At 40.1% G+C, this 20,715-nt stretch overlaps 1 protein-coding gene across 13 annotated transcripts in view; it reads right to left on the bottom strand.

The window, feature by feature from the left end:
- The window catches only part of HEMK2 (HemK methyltransferase 2, ETF1 glutamine and histone H4 lysine), a 40,299-nt gene that overhangs the window by 6,114 nt on the left and 13,470 nt on the right, over positions 1-20,715 (bottom strand). For 8 of the 13 annotated variants that reach the window (XR_013368702.1, XM_077878901.1, XM_077878902.1 and 5 more), the window contains one exon: positions 10,588-10,748. Coding sequence is in view for 9 of the 13 variants with exons in the window: in XM_077878901.1 (XP_077735027.1) it covers positions 10,588-10,748 (161 nt within the window). In the remaining 4 variants the exon portion in view is untranslated. Of the gene's footprint in view, positions 1-2,044; positions 2,211-2,929; positions 3,079-10,587; positions 10,749-16,922; positions 20,332-20,715 lie in introns of those variants that run through there. The other 5 variants (XR_013368703.1, XR_013368704.1, XM_077878904.1 and 2 more) reach the window with 3 other exon arrangements.

The following is a 20,715-nucleotide window of genomic DNA, read 5'->3' as shown; positions in this document are numbered from 1 at the left end:
AGAGAAACGTGTTTTTTTTTTTTAAACACCCCCCCCCCCAGATTCTCTTATGTTTTATTAACTTATTTTATTTATTTTCCTGTCTTTTGGGATAAATTCCTCTCTCTTGGCTTATTACTTCTAATATTTCTTTATACTTTCTGATAGTTTATTCTTAGCATTTTTGTAATTTGTTGAGTTGAATGTTTACTTATTTTGCCTATTTTTTGTTTTCTGATAGGTGCATTTGAGGGGTGTATTTCTCTATACTTCTTGAACTCTATTTCACAAAAGTTGGCATGTGCTTTTTCATCTCATAATTTTCAATATGATTGTTAATTTGACCCAGTTATCTAAAAGTCAGCGTTTTTAAATTGTTTGTTAATACAGGAAGCATATTGGATATCCCCTTTACTTTCACTTTTTGAAATAAATTTCTACATGTACTTCATTGTGGCTATGATCTCTACTTCATTGTGGTTACTGATTTCCCTCTGGCATGCATGTGGTCATCTCTAGATGGGAATCACTAAGCACAGCTCACACTCGGGGCTACAGAAGTGGGCTCCACCTTTTGAAGGGACAAGTGTCAAAGAATTTGGGGACATAACTTTAAAATCCCCATGATCGGGGCAGCCCAGGTGGCTCAGCGGTTTAGCGCCGCCTTCGGCCCAGGGCCTGATCCTGGAGACCTGGGATTGAGTCCCACGTCGGGCTCCCTGCGTGGAGCCTGCTTCTCCCACTGCCTGTGTCTCTGCCTCTCTCTCTCTCTCTCTCTCTTTCTCTCTCTCTCTCTCTGTGTGTGTTTCTCATGAATAATTAAATAATTTTTAAAAATAAATAAATAAAAATAAAATCCCCATGATGGAGATAATGCACATTCAGATTTCAATGGAGCACTATTACAGCAAAAACAATGTTCTTTTTAATTTAAGAAAGCTATGAAGGAGAAATAAATTTCAAATTGGTTGAGGTAACTATATAATTTAGGATTACATCCAAACTGTGATACACTATCAAATACCCTGTGGTTAATTTGGACACACGCACTCTTTTTACTAACTGAACACTATAGATAAACATGCAAGCTAATATTAATATATTTCAGCAGAGCAATGCATTACTTTTCTCTTTGCTGCCTATTGTAAATTGGGTTTTAGATACATTGGAGATTCGAGCCCATGCTGTAATTCATATAAGTGTGCTACAACGGCATCAAGGCTATTCTAACAAGCCCTCTAAATTTTGATTACATTTGCATAAAGTCAGAAAACTAATGAAAGAAAATGACATTTAATATATACCATAGGAGCCAGGGAGACACCGGCACCTACCAAATCCACTAATAAGCGGATAATCCACTAATCAGCATCTACTTCAAGAATTCCTCACTATTTTAAGATGACTATGTTAAGACAAAGGTTTTAGCACATGCTATTGCAGAAAGCACATTGAAGCATGACTTCATTTAAGTAATTCAAGGGATTATTCTAAAATAATTTCATTTTCTGTTCTAGTTTTTCTTATTTCACATGAAAAGCAAGGCTATAATCATTGATGTGTTTCATTAGCAGAACTTAGATGCCAGTTTTATACTAATGTCATGGGGTGCATCAAAAGAAATCAGTGTAAGTCAGTGCCAAAGTTGGTTCAAAATTTTAAGAATTCAGTTAAGGAACTGAATGAACTTTTTGGAAATTCATTCTGTTGAAGATTCAACATCATGTACATTTGTTCATGTTGCAAATTAAGTTGAAAAACCTCAACACTGAATAAAAACCTGTTTATTTTGGTGGTTTTATTAGTTATCAATTGGCATGGAACAAATCACCCCTAACAGCAGTTTAAAACAGCAAACATGTATTGCCTAACATGGTTTCTGTAGGTCAAGAGTTTAAGGATGGCTTATCTGGGTGGTTCTGTCATGAGATTGAGGGCAGGATGTTGGCTGTATCTGCAGTCATGAGAAGGCTTGGTTGGGGTTGGGATTCCCAATGATTCACTCACATGACTGTGGCAGGAGACTCCTCCCTCACCACCTGGATGTCTCCATGGGGCCACTTACTTGAGCGTCCTCACAAACATGGTGTCCGATTCCTCCAGAGTGAGTGATCCAAGATGGAAGCTGTAATGCTTTTTATGACCAACTCTCAAAGTCTATCTACATCATCACTTTTGAGTTATTAACAGCACTTGTCTCTGTGGCATGCTTCACTAATGATTACTTGCACCTGAAATCGAAGAGAATTTCTCATAGGCTCTTGTGTTTCCTCATGTCTTGGAAGCAAGGCACAAACTGCCCTTTGCTCTTGGTTATATTTTCAAGAATATGTGTCTAGTGAACATCCTTGGGAAACAGGGAGAGTATTTCCAAAGCAAAGAGAAGACACTGGTGAAGCAAAGAGCAGGCACCCTTACTCCTCAGTCTCACAAACGTAGTGTCTCTCCACAGCAAAGGGAAGGCAAGTTTAATGCCCATAATAAAAAATTACGGTTCCCTAAATTCAGGGTTTGTCTCCTCTAAGGCAACCCACTGTGTGTGCAGGTTTTTGCTGGGGCCCATCCATGTTGATGTCCTGGGGACTCGGGCCAGGAGAAATGGATGAACATATGCTGATGCTCATAGGAATTGCTATGCTGAGTAGCCAAGTTCTTTGTCTCTGACCCAGAATCTTTCTTCTGCCACCAGTGAAACTGTCAGACTAACCGGTTAGCTTCAGGTAGGGTAAAAGCTTAGATCCTTTACAGTTCCCGACAGTGCAGTGTCCTACAGTTTTCCCTCCTTAGTGCTGGAGCCAGTGGGCCTTCATGTGAAAGCCCACTCCCAGAAGGTTGGTCTGGCACAGTTGCACAACCCACCCCCCACCACCACCACCATAGCTCCCACAGCAGCCCAGTGCTATGGGTTAGAAACCAGCAAGCCTGCCTGGTGACCACAGAGGGCTCTCACCTGTATCTCACTCCTCCTCCATTCTTCAGACACGAGGTTTTCTTGCCAATTCCACTGCCTCTGCCAGTGAACTAGCCAATGTGCTTGGAGTTTAAAGATTTCTGAGGATGATGGTGAAGCTCATCCTAAGTCGTTTTCACTGTTGCCATCTCAAAGAAAAATCAAATTCAGGGCATGCTCAGGAAACCATGGCTTAAAGATGAAGCTAAAGGTATGGCTATGAAATCCTTTCCCATGACCTCAGAAGCCAAGGTGATGTCTCAGAGCACATTAAGTCAGAATAAAGGCTCTCTAAAGAGTTTGTGGATGCACCTCATGGCCTCAAAAATAGGGCCTCCAGGAAGCTTAAGGGCATTACCCCGAGACACCTCAGCACCAGCCAAGGTAATGAAGTGATCTGAAGAGATTTATGTGTATGTCATATACTAATGGAGTTAACCCCATGGATGGTCAAGAGACCCTAACATTTTAAAGAGGCCTATATCAGTGTTAATAGTTTGGACTGAAACGTACAGAACATATAAAATGAGAGATTTTGGACCTCTGGACATCTAGAAAGCAGGACCCAGCCTGAGAAAACCACTCAGAGGCAATCACATGCTACTTTAATGATGAGAGAAATTAGAGGACAAGCCAAGAGCTTAGATGAGACCAAGCACCATGGTGAGTCAGTTCTGGGCTGCAGGAGGACCGAATCCAACATTTGCCTGGCTGATTTTCAGAATTGCTATGGACCAGTGACCCCTTTGCATCTCCCATTTTCTCTCCTTTTGGAGCAGTAATACCCACAGCATTTATTGTATGCTTGGTCCCACATTGTACACTGGGTGTGGGGGAGGCGGACAATGTATCTTTAGTGCACAGATCTACAGATGAAGAGTTACTGCACTTGCTATAGGTAAGGAATAGCACCTATGGGGTCACATCTACTCCTAGACCTGAGTTTTTAGCCCCAGTCTACACTGGGGCCTTATTAATGTGCCAGTCACTACATCTTGAGTTCTCCCCTTGGGCATATTTATGATGACTTGCACATCAGCTGTCTGCTATTTTACATAGAACAGAGCTATTAGGTAAGGCATCTGGTTGGCTCATTTCATGGAGCATGCAACTCTTGATCTTGGGGCCATGGGTTCAAGCTTCATGTTGGGTGTGGAGATTGCTTAAGAATAAAATCTTTAGGGGCACCTGGTGGCTCAGGGATTGAGCATCTCCCTTTGGCTCAGGTCATGATTCTGGAGTCCCAGGATTGAGTCCTGCATCAGGCTCCCCTGCAGGGAGCCTGCTTCTCCCTCTGCCTATGTCTCTGGCTCTCTGTATGTGTGTCTCATGAATAAATAAGATCTTTAAAAAAAAAAAAAGAATAAAATCTTAAAAAGAAATAGAGCAGAGCCATTAGGTACTGTAGTTTAGAAACAAGATGATGAGTTCCAGATGCTGAGCTGATGTCATGGGGTGAGACTTTGCAGGGCTTCACATGGCCAACAGAATGCAACAGAGGTGATGTTATGTTACTTCTGAGATCAAATTATAGGAAAGTGCAGCTTTCATCTTTGTCTCTGGCTCTGAGATCCCTTGTTTTGGGAGAATCCATACCATGAGCAACCTTACGAAGAGTCCCATATGTCAAGGAACTAAATTCTGCTCATGGCCATATGAATGATCTTAGAAGTGGATCATTAATCCTCATTTGAGTCCTGACATAACTATGGCCTTAGCTGACCACTTTATTGTAACCTCAGAGACCCTGAGCCTGAACCACCCAGCTAAATTCCCAAATTTCTTTCTTTTTTTTTTTTAAGATTTTATTTATTTATTCATAGACACAGAGAGAGGCAGAGACACAGGCAGAGGGAGAAGCAGGCTCCATGCAGGGAGCCTGACGCGGGACTCGATCCGGGGTCTCCAGGATCACATCTCGGGATGCAGGCGGTGCCAAACCGCTGCGCCACTGGGACTGCCCCTAAATTCCCAAATTTCTAGCCCTCCAAAATAAAGGTTTGTTGTTTTATGCTGCCATTTGGGGGGTGGTGGTAGTACTTTGTTATGAATAGATAACTATAATAAAAACATGCACACTAATGTAGCCTCCAGTCAGCTCAAACAAAAAGCAATGGTTGAAACCTCATACCCCATGCACACATCTCTCTAATACAATCTGCTGGAGAAAGTTCTCTGCTTTCAAGAGCTCATGCAATTCAGTTGAGTCCACCCAGATAACCAAAGATTGTCTCCCTAAGTCAAGGCCCATATCTTTAATTACAGCCATAATGTCCCCATGTAATGTAACATATTCCACGGGTTCCAGGAGTAGGGCATGGTCATCATTCCGCCCACAATATGAATGTATATATCTCTAAGCAATATATAAATGAATTTTTTACATTAAATATAGTTCCAACTTGAGTTTTCCATTCAATATTTTGTGTAATTTATTTCTGTTGATGAATAATTAACTCATTTTCACTGATATATACTACTATTAATTTGTGCATTCTTTGGTCAATGAATTTTAAGTTGCTTCCAGCTTTTCCTATTATGGGTAACGTTGCTGTAAAGCATTTTTGTATATACCTGTGGGTGTTCTAATATCAGTATCTAGAAGTAGAGTTTCTAGATGATACAGTATAATTATCTTTCACTTTACTTGATAATGCCAGATTACTTTGCAGAGACATTGGGCCAGTTTGCCCTCTATCAGCAGGAAGAGTTGCCTTTATGGCATGTCTTCACTGATACTTAGAATTGTCAGACTTCCTAGTTTTTTAAAGTGGTATCTCATTTAAGTTGTGATTTGTATTTTCCCAATAATATGGAAATAATATGGTAACATATTTTTCCTCTTTGTCATTTAAGTATTTTTATATTGGATTTTGATCGTTTGCTTCTCTACTTGCTGATTTGCTAAGAATTCTTTGTTCTGGCAATGAATGTCTATCCATGTTACAAACTTCTTCATTTTCTTTATATGGTGCCTTTTGAGGAAGAAAATTATTTAATTTTAATGTAGCTGAATTGATCAATCTTTTTCTTTAATACATGTATCTTTTCATAGTTTTCTAAAGATACTTTTCTGCCCTGCTATCATTAAAGGTATTCACCTATGTATTTTCTAAAACGTAAAAAATGTCAGTGTTTCATATTTACTACTTAATCCACTTAAGTGATGAGAGAGAGAGATTGTTGGAGAAGGTCATCAAGAGAGTGTGACTGCTGCCAGGGCACCTGAGTGGCTCAGTCCTTTAAGCATCTGACTTTTTATTTCAGCTCAGGTCATGATCTCAGGTCATAATATTGAGCCCTGCATCAGGCTCTGAGTTCAGTGGAGAGTCTACTTGAGATTCTCTCTGTCTCTCTCCCTTTGCCCTTTCCCCCAGCATGTATGCACTCAATCTCTCTAAATAAATAAATAAATCTGAAGAAAGAAGAAGAAAGAAAGAAGAAGAAGAAGAAAAGAAGAGGAGGAGGAGGAGGAGGGGAGGAGGAGGAGGAGGAGGAGGAGGAGGAGGAGAAGGAGAAGAAGAAGAAGAAGAAGAAGAAGAAGAAGAAAAAGAAGAAGAAGAGGAGGAGGAGGAAGAAGAAGAGGAAGAAGAAAGGAGGAGAGGAGGAGGAGAAGAGAAGGGGAAGGAGAAAAGGGGAAGAGGAAGGGGGAGGAGGAGAAGAAGGAGGAGGAGGAGGAAGAGGAGAAGGAGGAGGAGGAAGAGGAGAAGGAGGAGGAGGAGGAGGAGAAGAAGAGAAGGAGAAGAGAAGAAGGAGGAGAAGAGAAGGGAAAGGAGAAAAAGAGAAGAAGGGGAAAGGGAAGGGAAAGAGGAAGGGGAAGGAGAAGAAGGAGAAGGGGAAGGAGGAGGAGGAGAAGGAGGAGGAGGAGAAGGAGGAGGAGGAAGAGGAGGAGGAGGAAAAGGAGAAGAAGAAGAAGAAGAAGAAGAAGAAGAAGAAGAAGAAGAAGAAGAAGAAGAAGAAGAAGAGGAAGGAGGAGAAGAAAGAGAAGAAGAGGAGGAGGAGAAGGAGACGAAGAGAAGGGGAAGGGGAAGAAGAGAAGGGGAAGGGGAAGGAGAAGAAGGAGGAGGAGGAAGGGGAAGGGGAAGGGGAAGAAGAAGAAAGAGACTGCCGGTTGACCCACTAGTTGGCCTGGGCAATGGAGGGCTCCTTCCCTGTCTCCTTTCCTTAGAATGTCTGTTCTGCCCACGGTTCCCACAGCTGGAGCCCTTCTCAGACAGCTTTGAGAGAGCACTGGGGGGCGGGGGAGAGCATCTGGATGGTGTATGTGACTGAACTTACCATCGAGGTAAGGCCTCGATGCAGACTTTTCAGATTCTGGTGGGTGGGTGGGTGCTGATATCTGTTCATCTTGCTGCTGCTCGAGACAAGCCTTGTCTGGAAATTCCCTTGCTTAATTAACCGGCCACCCACCAGTCTGGAGCAGATGGCCTCTTCCACCGCTTTCTGCCCTCCCTGTGCAGGGACCAGTTTCACGTTTTCCCCGGGGAGCTCCTGAGGTTGTGAATGGACAGTCATTTGTACCGGGACTAGTTACCCTTTCATCTGCAGTGTCCTCTCCACCATACATAAATTTCTCTATGTGTGCACATTTCTTTATGGGTTTTCTATTCTGTTTCAACCTCTCTCTTTGGGCCAATGAAAAACCATCTTATTACTGTTGATTAATCTTTGACATCTGGGTAGTTCAAGCTCCTCCATGCTCTTATTTTAGAGTGTATTAGTAGTTCTTGGCCATTTGTTCCAGTTCCATGAAAAACCCTCTTGGGTTTTTTTGAGATTTTATTTATTTGAGAGAGAGAGAGAGAGAGAGAGAGTGCAGGGGAGACTTCTTGGGATTTTGACTGGAATAGCACTGTATCTACAGGAAGAATTGGTATCTTTATGTTCTTGAACATTCTTGAGTAACTCGCCATTTGTTTAGGTCTTTAAAATGTCTTTTAATCAAAGTTTTTAAATGTATGCATGCTGGTCTTCTGCATATGTTAGATTCACTTCACAGTGACTAATTGTGTTTTCATTGTAAATGGTTTTATTAAAGCACATTTTTCTTCTTTGAGGGGCCTAGTGTATAGAAATACAAATGATTCTTGGGGCACCTGGGTGGCTCAGCCATTGAGCATCTGCCTTCTGCTCAGGGCATGATCCCGGGGTTCCGGGGTCGAGTCCCACATCAGGCTCCCTGCATGGAGCCTGCTTCTCCCTCTGCCTGTGTCTTTGCTTCTCCCTTTGTCTCTGTGTCTCTCATGAATAAATAAATAAAATCTTAAAGAAAAGAAATACAAGTGATTCTTGAATATTGATCTTATAGGCAACCACTTTGCTAAGCTCTTTATTATTGCTAATATTTTCTCTGTAGCTTCTTTGGGGTTTTCTTGGTAAATGATCATATCTGTTAACCTCAATTTTATTCAAACTTTCCTCTTTTTTCATTTATTTCTCTCATTTTGCTGGCTAGAACTTCCAGTGGAAATACTGAATAGGAGTGGTGATAAGGTGGCTTCTTTATCTTGTTTATTTCTAAAGGAAATGCTGGATGTTTCCAGTTTTTCCTTAAGAATATTTGCCATAGTTTTTGGTATACAGATCATATCAGATTAAGGAACTTCTTATTCATCTTAGTTTTCTAAGTGTATTAAACCTTATTAAAACTGCTTTTCCAGGGCAGCAGTTTAGCGCAGCCTTCAGTCCACGGCCTGATCCTGGAGACCCATGTTCAAGTCCCATGTAGGGCTCCCTGCATGGAGCCTGCCTCTCCCTCTGCCTGTGTCTCTGCCTCTCTCTCACTCTCTCTGTCTCAAATAAATAAATAAATAAATAAATCTTAAAAAAATGATTTTCCATATCTGTTGAGGTGATAATGTGGGTTCCCCTCCCCTTTAATCTATTAGACTGATAAATAGAATTTATAGATTTTTCTGTTAAACCATGCTCACACTCTTGGGATGAACTCAACTTGGCCATGGTGTATCATCTGTTTTATAGGTACTGCTAGATTTAGTTTGTTAGTTTGTTGAAGTTTTTTTTTTTTTTTTTTAAGATTTTATTTATTTATTCATGAGAGACACACAGGGAGGCAGAGACACAGGCAGAGGGAGAGGCAGGCTCCCCGCAGGGAGCTCAATGTGGGACTTGATCCCAGGACCCCGGGATCATGATCTGAGCCGAAGGCAGACACCCAGCCACTAAGCCACCCAGGTGCCCTGAGTTTGTTGAAGTTTTGTTGTTTTTTTTCCTCCTCATTGATGTGACTGGTGGTAGTTTTCCTTTTCTACACAATCCTCATCTGGTTTTGTGATTAGGCTATACTTGCCTCATACAACTAGCTGGGGAAAGAATTGTCTCTTCTCCTTACAGTTCAACTATATTGGTAACATCTGCCTGAAAACTGGCCAATGGAATGTGAAGGGACTTAGGCTATTTCCAGGACTGGTTCATAAAAATCTCCCATGCATAATCCACCATTCTTTTTTTCCCTATCCATGTAGACTTAAAAAGCTGAACATGACAGTGGTACAAAATAGAAGCACCCCGAGTCTCTGAATGATTGAAAGGAACAGAGCGCCCTCCACCCCCTAGACAAACACATTGCACTATGAAATGAACAAGCACCCCAAAACGTCTATTGTTTGTCACTTAATAACTTGGTGCACTGAAGTGGACTGAAATTTTGATAAAATCCCAAGATATGTCACATTGATTTAGTCATTTGGGGAAAGGTGAAGAAATTGCTAACAGAAACTGATTAGTTGTTTGCCAGTGTTGGTAAATTGGTAAAACTGTGATTGACAATACACAAATATGAGCTGAGCTTCAGGAGGAGAGGTTGGAAAACTGTGACCATGGTTTATGTTGATTGTTACTGACTTCATCTGGTGAAGTGTGACAGGGACAAACTGACCTGCTTCTTAGGAAATAATGGAAAGTCACAGGGACTCCAAAAACGCAAGGTATCAAATGAATGAAAACCTCACGGCCTCTAGATCCCAAAATTCTGGGTAAGAATGACTCAGTCTTATTAAGATGAATCAAGAGTACTATCTTCCCACCCAGTTCTGCCATTTAATTGAGAGAAAGGTACAGGTGTAAAGCTGTAAAGCAGGTTTAAGAACTATGTGTAGGAGCAAGTTGGACGTAAGTGACTGGCAAATGGGACTGTCTGCAAATGTACTAGAAACTTACTAAGTTTTTGAGGAAATCTGTCAAAGAAACCCAGTGCCTACCCCCCTCCCCAAAACCCCTCTATAACTCTTAAATATGCCTTAGAACAGCCCCTGGTTGGGCAGGAAGCCAGTGGCAAAAGTTTCTCCCCCCCCAAGACGTTAACTATTGGAATGTGAACAGAAGTCGTGTATGCTGCTTCCAGAACTGGCCCATAAAAACATGCCATGGGTGATCCTCCATTCATGGTGACTTAGAGGTTATGTGCTGTATGTGGCAGTGGCACCAGATAACAACTATGTCAAACGTGGCCACGGGGAAGAAGAGAGGACAGGAACTGACAGTTCTCCCCAGAGAGCAACAGCTGCTAGGGCTCTGCATTATCCTTTCGGCTCCTCTCCTTCCTGATGGCTGAAGTCAGGACCTTGGCAGTTGGGTTGGGGTCATACATCAGCGTTCTGGCCAATGTAACTAAGGACCATGTGAGGGAAGTCACTTACAAAACCAGCCCATGAAAACCTCCTGTGGGTCATCCTCCATCCTTGGAAGCTCGTGGTGGACATGGAGGCGGCACAGGATGGGAGATTCTGGGTTCCCGCAGAACTGGCTGGAATAGGGCTCCACGGTCCTTCGCCTCCCCACAACCACTGTGGACTGTGACCTGAGCAAGTAATCAAGTAATCACTTTATTTATTTAGTTAAGTCATATACATTTGGAGATTGCGACAGCAGTTATCTTACCCTCACCTCTACAGGAAGTAGGCTCTCTTTCTCGATTCTCTGGAAGAAGTTGTATAAAAGTGAAATAATCTGTTCTTTGAAAATGTTGTAAAACCCTCTGTGCCTGAACTTTCCAACTTTTCTGGGGGGTGGGGAAGTTCATAATAAGCAAATAATTATTCAGGCTTATTATTTCTCATTAGTTTTGATAAGCTTTTTTTCCTCTAAGACCAGTAAGCATCAGCATCATTCGGTATGTTAGTGTCTTGTGGCTGCTGTGACAGAGCACGACACCACGACGTTGGTGGCTTCCAACAACTGAAGTCTGTTCTCTCACAGTTCCGGAGCCTATGAGTCTGACATCGGTTTCACTGGGCCAAAACCAAGGTGACAACACGGCCAACTCTCCTCCAGAGGCTTTAGGGGAGAATCTGTTTTACCTCTTCCCGAGGTGGCTGCTGGTGTTCCCTGGCTACTCCTACCTCGGCCTCCACGGTCACAGCACCTTCTCCTCCTCTATGGTGCCATCTTCCCCTTCCTCTTACATAGATACTTGCGACCCTATTTAGAGCCCACACAGATCATCCAGGATAGTCTCCCCATCTCAAGGTCTTTAACCACATCTTTTGTCTTAAAAGTAATATTCAGGGATCCCTGGGTGGCGCAGCAGTTTGGCGCCTGCCTTTGGCCCAGGGCACGATCCTGGAGACCCGGGATCGAATCCCACGTCGGGCTCCCGGTGCATGGAGCCTGCTTCTCCCTCTGCCTGTGTCTCTGCCTCTCTCTCTCTGTGTGTGTGACTATCATAAATAAATAAAAAATTTAAAAAAAAGTAATATTCACCCTTTGCCATATAGGTAATACTTACATGTTCTAGGGGTTAGAACTTGCTATCTTTGGGGACAATTATTTAAACTTGTCACACCTGGGAACTTACTTGTTAGAATGCAAATTCTCAAATCATGCTGAATAAGGAACTCCAGGGTTTTTTTTTGTTTTGTTTTGTTTTTTTTTTGTTTTTTTGTTTTTTTTTCCAGGGGGGTTTTAATCGCAATGTTGTGGTTTAACAAGTCCCCCCAGAGGTTTGCTGGTGAACGTTGAAGCTTGAGAACCACTGATCTGGGATGTTGTCCAGTTCATCTCCATTTAAAAATTACGGGCATCAAAGTGTTCATAGTATCATCTTTACATTTGTGCCTTTTCTATTTATCAACATAAAATAGTTTTTTTTTTCTTCAAATTTCACCTTTTGATATTTATGGTCTCACTAAAATGGACTTTTGCTCTTATGTTTATTATAGTCCTTATTTTCTACTTGAACATATTCAACTTTTCAAAGTGGACACTTAGTTTATTAATTCTGAGCCTTTCTTTTTTTTTTTAAATAAACACATGAGGTTGTAAATTTCATTCTCAGTTTAACTTTCACTGCATTCCCCCAGATATTGAAATTTTCTTATCATTCGGTAATTTTTTTAAAATGCCAATTTTTATCCTTTGATGTATGAATTATTCAGAAGCATGTTTTGAATTTTGCAAATGTATGAGGTTTTTAATTTTACATTTTTCTTAGTGATTTGTAACTTAATTGCTTTAAAGTCAGAGAATATAGGGATGCATGGGTGGCTTAGTGGTTGAGCATCTGCCTTCGGCCCAGGGCATGATCTTGGAGTCCTAGGATCAAGTCCCACATCGGGCTCCCTGCATGGAGCCTGCTTCTCCCTCTGCCTGTGTCTCTGCCTCTCTCATGAATAAATAAATTCTTAAAAAAAAAAAAAAAAGAAAAAGAAGTCAGAGAATACAGACTATATGATACTGATTCTTTTAATTTTATAGGGACTTGCTCTTGGTCTAATATGTAATTAGATTTGTAAACATCCCGTGTATACTTATGTATTCTCTGTTGGTTCCAGAGTTCTATGTTGTAAATCAACCTTCATCATTTAAATTTTCCTGTATGATAGATTTGTCAATTTTTACTTGTATTTCTATTTTATAGAGTTTGAGGCTAGTTTACTAGTTGCACTCAAGGTTAGCACTGTGAATATCTGCGTGGTGAGGTGTAAATCTTTTATCATTCCTTAGTGGCCCATTTCTAACAATGCTTTTTGACCAGCTGTCAGTGTATGAGCTTCCCAGAGCTACTGTAACAAAGTACCACTGAGCAGATGGCCTAAAGCAACAGAAATGTATTCTCTCAGAGTCCTGGAGGCCAGAAGTCTTATGTCATGGTGTCAGCAGGGTCATGCTCTCAGTGAAAGTTCTAGGAAAGAGTCCTTTCTTGCCTCTTCCAGCTTCTGGTAGCTGCTGGCAATCCTTCGCATTGTTTGGTTTGTAGACTCATCATTCCAATCTCTGCCTCATCTTCACATGACATTTTCCGTATGTGTCTCTACATCCAAATCTCCCTCCTTTCACAAGGACACCAGTCATATTGGACGTAGCGCCCACTCTAATCCAGTGTGATGTCGTCTTAACTTGATTACATCTGCAGGATCCCTCTTTCCAAATAAGGTCACATTGACAGGTTCTGGTTGGACATGAATGGGGTAGGGGGAGGCACTATTCAACCCATTACAATGAGCTATTAAGGGAGTTATCTCACCTTGTTGATTTGTCTATCTTCCTTCATCCCTTTATTTCCAGTTTTTTTCTTTTTTAAAAAAATATTTATTTGAGAGAAAGAGATCATGAGCAGGGGGGAGGGGCAGAGGGAAAAGCAGACTCTCCGCTGAGTAGGGAGCCTGTCTTGGGACTTGACCCCAGAATCCTGGGATCATGACCTGAGCCTAAGGCAGATGTTTAACCCACTGAGCCACCCAGGTGCCCTCCAGTGTCCAATCACTATAACTGAAATTAAAGACAATCATAACATGTCTTCTATTTAGTTTAATTCCATTATTTGGATAACTAAGATATTCTAAATTATATCACTTTTTTTTTTTTTTTTTTTTTTAGATTTTATTTTCAAGTAATCTATATAATCACCTACTCAAGGTGGGGCTTGAAATCACAACCCCAAGATCAGGAGTCACATGGTCTACCAACTGAGACAACCAAGTGCCCCTATCACTTTACTTTTTGATTTGCTTCCCCCTTTACTATTTGTTTTCATTGAGGCCTTTTTTTTTTTTTTTTTTTTTTTTTTAAGATTTGAGAGACAGAGTGAGCACCAGCAGGTGGGGCAAAGAGAGGGAAAGAGAATCTCAAGCAGAGTCTGTGCTGAGCACAGAGCCCAATATGGGGCTAGATCCCATGACCCCAAGATCACAACCTGAGCTGAAAGCAGGAGTTGGAGGCTTAACCGACTGCACCACTCAGGCACCCCCAAGGCCTTCTGTTTTCTAATTTGCTGTTTACCTCTCTTGTTTCTATTTTCTAGTTACCCTTGAACTCTGGCCATACTGTATTAGTTTCGTGGGGCTGCTGGAAGAAATTACTTTTGTGGTTTAGAACAACAGAAATTTATCCTCTCACATTCTGGAGGCCACAAGTTTGAAATGGGTTTCTCCTGCCCAAGACCAAGGTGTCAGCCGTACCTGAGTCCCTCAGAAGGCTCCAGGGAAGAATAATTTCCTTGACTTTCTTAGCTTCCCAGGTGCATTCTTTGCATTCCTTGGCTCATCGTCCCTTGCTCCATCTCTAAAATCACAATACCTTCTCTTCTTTTGATTTACAATCTCCCTCTTCTTCTCTTACAAAACACTGTGATTGTACTCAGGGCCCACCTGGATAATCTAGGATAATCGCCCATGCCCAAACCCTTAATTGGGGATTAAGGATGAAGTTCCCATGAACTTGCCGTATAAGGTAACATTTACAGGGCTCTTGGGATTAGGACATGGCGGGGGGGGGGGGGGGGGGGGGGGGGGGACTACTATTTTGCCCACCACACATACATATTAAAATTAAGCCATTCCTTTGCCTTCTGAATACAAAGAATTTAGAACACTTTTACCCTATTGATCAAAATGCCCTACTTAATTTCCATGCAACTGTTCAGTATTTTAGTTATTTTCAAACTATATAAACCACGCTATTAGTATTTTATGTTTATTTGCATTTATGTACATGTCCATTTTATTTGCCATCAGTAATTCATTTGAGACTTGGGATGTTTTTCCTTTTCCTGCAAATACAACTTTTAGACAAAAAGTTCCTTTACTGTAGATCTCTTGTTGGTAATTTCCCTCATTTTTATCTCAAAATGTTACTTTTAAAAACCTGGTCTGAGTTTTGTTGGAACAGGAAAGAAGGACCATCACTCCCAACACTTTGAGGACTGTTACTCCCCTGGTTTCTGGCTTTCCTTGTTGCTGTTTAAATCATTTCTTTAATTATACTTCCTTTGTAGCAGCCTTGGCAAACATATTCAAGGGTAAATGGTATTTTGTGGTTTGTGGGCCATGTGGTTCCTATGGTCTAAGTTGCAACCACTTAGCTCTGCCAGTGAAGGCCAAAGCAGCTACACACAATACATAAATGAATCATGGCTGTGTTCCAAGATTTTAGTTACAAAAATGTTTGCCAACCTCTGCCTAATGGTGAATGGTTCCTTCTCTCTGATTACCTTTTAAGATCTCTTTGCCTTTGATGTTTTGCAATGTCACCACTATATGTCTAGGTGTGGATTTCCTTTTGTGCTTCTAGAATCTATCTTCTCTATAAAAAGTCAATTCTGGAAAAACATTAGCCATTACCCTTCCAAATATTGCCTTTTTTTACATTCTTTTTGGGACTCTTGTTTTGCTAGGCCTTTTCATTCTATCCTTCATAATCATTATGGTTCCTTCATATTTTCCTTTTATTCGTTTGGGCAGCACTCTATGAATTTTTTTCATTAATTCTCTTTCCGGCTGTTCACCCTGTCCATGTGGGTTTTGATTTTAGGAACTGTTTCTTGTTCTTTTAAAGTAACTTTTGAGAAAACTTTTTAATAAACCTGAAGATAACTTGTAGGTATGTATTTATCAGAAATGTGTACATGTTGGCTGAAAGATACAAATGTGGTCATGATACAAAACTAGAAGCAACCCAAATATTCAACAGTAGAATGGAGATAATGAGAATGAATATACAAAAATGAATATTCAAAAATGAAAGTGGATAGGTCACTGCTGTATACAAGGGCATGGAAGAGTCTCATTAAAACATTACTGACCAGAATGTGTGTGTGTGTGTGTGTGTGTGTGTGTGTACAAGATTCATTAATACAGGTTCAAAGTAGGAAGACTTGATCTGTCATATAAGGAATATAACAAAATTTAAGATGGCCTGCAAGGTTCACTCCCACTGGTGTACATGCACTTTGTCATCCATCCTTTGATTGTGGGTTGGACTTGTGAATAACTTGGTTTCTCTCTGTGACTAGGCTACATTAAATGGCAATGGTAAAGAAATTTTGCAGTTGTAGTTAAGGTCCCTAATCAGTTGCTTTTGGATTAATTAATTAAAATGAAGATTATACTGGGTGAACTTGACCTAATCAGATGAGCTCTTTCAAAGAGATTCTAGGCCATCACTATAGATTTGAAGGTAGAGAAATTCTCCTGCTGGCCATAATGAAGCAAGTGACCATTTTGTGAACTGCCTGTAGAGGGGATCATGGTACAAAGATCCAAGAGAGGCCTGTAGGTGAGATTTATGTCTAGCCGACAGCCAGAAAACAGTGACTTTAGTCCTATGACCACATGAAAAAGGGCCTTGAGCCTCCAGATGAGATCACAGCCAAGACCAACACCTATCCTACAGCCTGGTTGTAGGAAGGAGTGAATCCAACTCACTATATCCACAGTCCTGACACAGATACTGTGAGACCATAAATTTGTCCTAATGTCAGTCAAGTTAGAGCCGTTAGCGATGTAGAAATAAAAAACTAAGACAAAAATCCAGGTACTGGTTTCCTTTGGTGAGTGGGAGGTGATGACTGGGAAGAGAATCTGATGGAGCTTCCGGAATGCTGGTAATGTTCTGTTTCTTGATTTGGGTGTAATATAAATGGACATTGACTTTATAAAAATCCATCAAACTAGACACTTATGACATACACAATCTATAAGGTATGTTCCACCTAAATACAAAGTTTACATAGAAAGAAAAATGAAAACAGAATGGATATAGGCATTGGTATATATTTTATATGCAAAGTAATTTTAGTGCATGTATATGAAACAAACTACACATACAATGATTTACATTTAGTCATAAGAGTTCCTCCCATGGCTATATTTCTCTTAATTTTTTCCTGAGTCTTTTCAGTCCTGTCTGAATTTTTCTTTTTTCAGTTCTATCTTAATTTGTATTCCTTTTTCTTCTCAGTATGAGGGAAAAAGAAAAAATAATAAGTAAAAGAACTACAACTAAATTTTGGAATGGAATAGTATCACTCCTGTATTTTAAAATACACTGTATTTTTTGGTAAGCACAAATTAACACATACATTTCTGTGTCTCTATTTCTCATTTTTTAGTCAACTTCAATTTGTTCTTTCTAAATAGTACCTTCCCGTGAGCCCTTTTTTTTTTTTTTTTTAAGATTTTATTTATTTATTATTAATGAGAGACACACAGAGAGAGGCAGAGAGATAGACAGAGGAAGGAGCAGGCTCCTTGCAGGGAGCCTGATACGGGACTCAATCCCAGGACCAGGATCACACCCTGAGCCAAGGGCAGACGCTCAACCGCTGAGCCACTCAGCCATCCCTTATTGTGAGCTTTTATGTAAATTATTTAAACACCTCAAACATTCCACAACCTGAATATGACAGCTCCACTGTTTCTATCCCTTAGGTGTCCAATTTTGTTGTTTTCTTTCTTTCCTTCCTTCCTCTCTCTTTCTTTTCTGCTTTCATGGATCATAGCTTCTCCATGATCAAAGGCTTAGGTATTTTAATGTTATTTTTTTTTTCATGTTAATGTTGCTACCTCACTTAGATAGTATGAATTAAATTCCACAAAAGGTAGCACAATCTTATAAGAGTATTAATTGATCATTACTGTTTTCTGTTTCATTCAAGGGACAAAGTTTTTTTTTGCTGCTTCCCTTGGGCCAAATGATGTAGTTTTACAGGTCCTCTTTTTTCCTATATTTAACAACTCTTTTTGAACACGGAGAGCTGGATCTGGAACTCTCCTCCTGAAGGCTCCAGGCCACAGTTCTTACCAACCACCAGGACACAGCACCCACTTTTCACGCCAATACTTGCTTTCTCTTGTTTACAGACTGTAGGTATTTTCCTGTCTTTGATCATTGTATTAGTCTGCTAGGGGCCCTGTGACAAATACCATGGGCTGGGTGTCTTCAACAATAGGAATTTATTATAGTTCTGGAGGCTGGAAGTCCAAGAGCAAGATGTCAGCAGGTTGGGTTTCTTCTGCAGTCTCTCTCCTTGGCTTGTGGACCGCTGCCTTCTCACTGCATCTTGTGGTTTTCTTCTGTGTATGAGCATCCCCAGTGTGTCTGTGTGTCCTATCCTCTTGTAAGGAAGCCAGTCAGATTGGATCAGGGCCTACCATGATGGCCTCATTTAACTTTAATTACCTCTTTGAGGCCCATGTCCATATATGCTCACCTTCTGAGGTTCTGGGGGTTAGCACCCCAACATCTGAGTTTTCAGTGGGAAACAATCCATTACCAGCTCTGCATGTGAAGTTTTGGGGGTCGTTTATGTAAGCATTTCTATGTTTTTCATCTCCTATCTTGATAGAAGCACCTCCTCTATGCTAATTTTAAAGTGTTTCAAACATTAACTGAAAATATTCAAGACCCCATTCCCCAAAATTATAATTAAAAGCACACAATAAAGTTAGTTTTTTTAACCTTTTTTTTTTAAATTGTAAAATCTCAGATGGTTATTTCTGGGAATGGGAATATATTTATAGATACTAGATTCAAGTAAATACTAATTTTGGCATCTTTACTGCTAAAAGCAGTGTAAGCAAATAGAACAAAAGCTTTTGGGAGTCAGATCTGTCATCAGCGGGGCCATAAGGCTTTACCCTTTAACTACTGTGCTCCTTTGAACAAGCTGACCTTTCTGAACATCAAAGGAGGGTAATTCCACTCTTTCTGCATAAGAATGCAATTTAAAACAATAGTTCTAAAATTTAGTGTACTATCTTGAGGAACACTGGGAAGCACATATTAAAAGATGCAGTTTTTAGGTCTGTTTATCAGAGGATTCCATGGGTCTAAGGTGGGGTTTGGGAATTTATAATATTAAAAAACTTCTCCAGTTGATTCTGAATGTAGCCAAATTAAAAATAAATTCTAGATTCCACTCACTCTGATCCTATACAGTCCTGCTCATTGATTTTGAAAAATATTTTTTAGGGCAGCCCTAGTGGCGCAGCGGTGTAGCGCCGCCTGCAGCCCAGGGCTTGATCCTGGAGACTCTGGATCGAGTCCCACGTCAGGCTCTCTGTATGATGCCTGCTTCTCCCTCTGCCTGTGTCTCTGCCTCTCTCTCTCTCTGTCTCTATGAATAAATAAATAAAATCTTAAAAAAAAAAGAAAAATATTTTTTAAATGGTATAGAAATTATGGAAGAAGAGGTTTTTAAACTTAGTGAAAGGTAATCTGATATTTCCTGAAAGACACACGTCAGTGTTAAAAATGTGATTAACCTAAGGGTGGTTGAGTTTATTTATAGACAACTCACCTTGATTTAAGAAAAAACGTATAGCAGTTTGCAATATATAGGCAAGAAAAAAACAGTTTGCAATATATAACAAAGGATAAAAGGTAGGAAAAATCTGACCAGTGAGAAACATGGAAGCAGAAGGCATTGTGAATAACTAAGATAGAATGTAGACAATAAGTAAGTGAAAGTAAATTAAAAAGATTTTTAAATGAAAACCTTCTTAAAATTATACAAGTAGTATGTTATTATTGTTCAAATACTACCATAAAAAGAGAAAAAGTCCCTCCCCTCCATTCCCTCCTGTCATTTATCTTCTGAAATGTCCCTATGTTCACATACACACATACCCTTTCTGCTAGGTTTCAAAATTATACATACAGGGTAATACTGTTTTGTAATTTGCTTTTTTTCACTCAGTGGTACATTACGAATACCTTCAGATCTGACTCATATTTAGTGGCTGAATGTATCACTCATGTTCAGATTTTATATGTAAAGTGCAAATAACATATATTATATATGCATTTATTAGCATTTATTCAACTATTTCCATAGGCTTGATTACCTGGGTAAAAAGGAATGTTGTACATTTTCTACCTTTTTCTATATAACCTGACAATTTTACTTGTTAACCAAGAAATGACTGCAGTTTCAAAATATGCCAAATACACTTAGCTTCTTTCTCTATATATTCATCATATGTACATATATTCAATATAATACCTATTATCAATACATATTCAGCCTAATACACAGCACAGAGCACACACTGTAAATCAGGACTTGGTGAATCTCAGGACTGACAGAATTTCTTGGCCTGCTTGCCTAGAAAGTGCAATAGTCCCTTGCAGACCTCTTGTCGTCATGGTTTTCAAAATTTCTTCTAAAATAAAAATTAAAACAAAAGGTAACATCCAATTAAAGTCATCAGGTGAAGAGTGAAGATCACTAAACAGTTTAATAAGATGATAAACACAGGCTATTTACAAATTCTACTTATCAGAGAAAACAATGTATACCAAGTCAATTTCTATTAAAATTGACTTCAGAGGAAAAAAAAAAGGACTTTGGTCAAATTGGAGCAACTTCGTATTTTTAAAGTGTTACAGAGAATTCTAATCAGACTGAATGGACTTGTTTTGCAGTGGTGGCTTACTCTGGACTCAACAGAAACATTAATTACACTTGTCATTATAGCAAGTAATTGGTTTAATTGCTTGACTCCAATCTTGGCCTTCCACACTTCCTTTGGGATGAAAAAAGTCAA

Source organism: Canis aureus, chromosome 30, assembly GCF_053574225.1.
Source record: "Canis aureus isolate CA01 chromosome 30, VMU_Caureus_v.1.0, whole genome shotgun sequence".
In the NCBI taxonomy this organism is placed as follows: Eukaryota; Metazoa; Chordata; class Mammalia; order Carnivora; family Canidae; genus Canis; species Canis aureus.
This window is presented reverse-complemented; position numbering and strand designations above follow the sequence as displayed.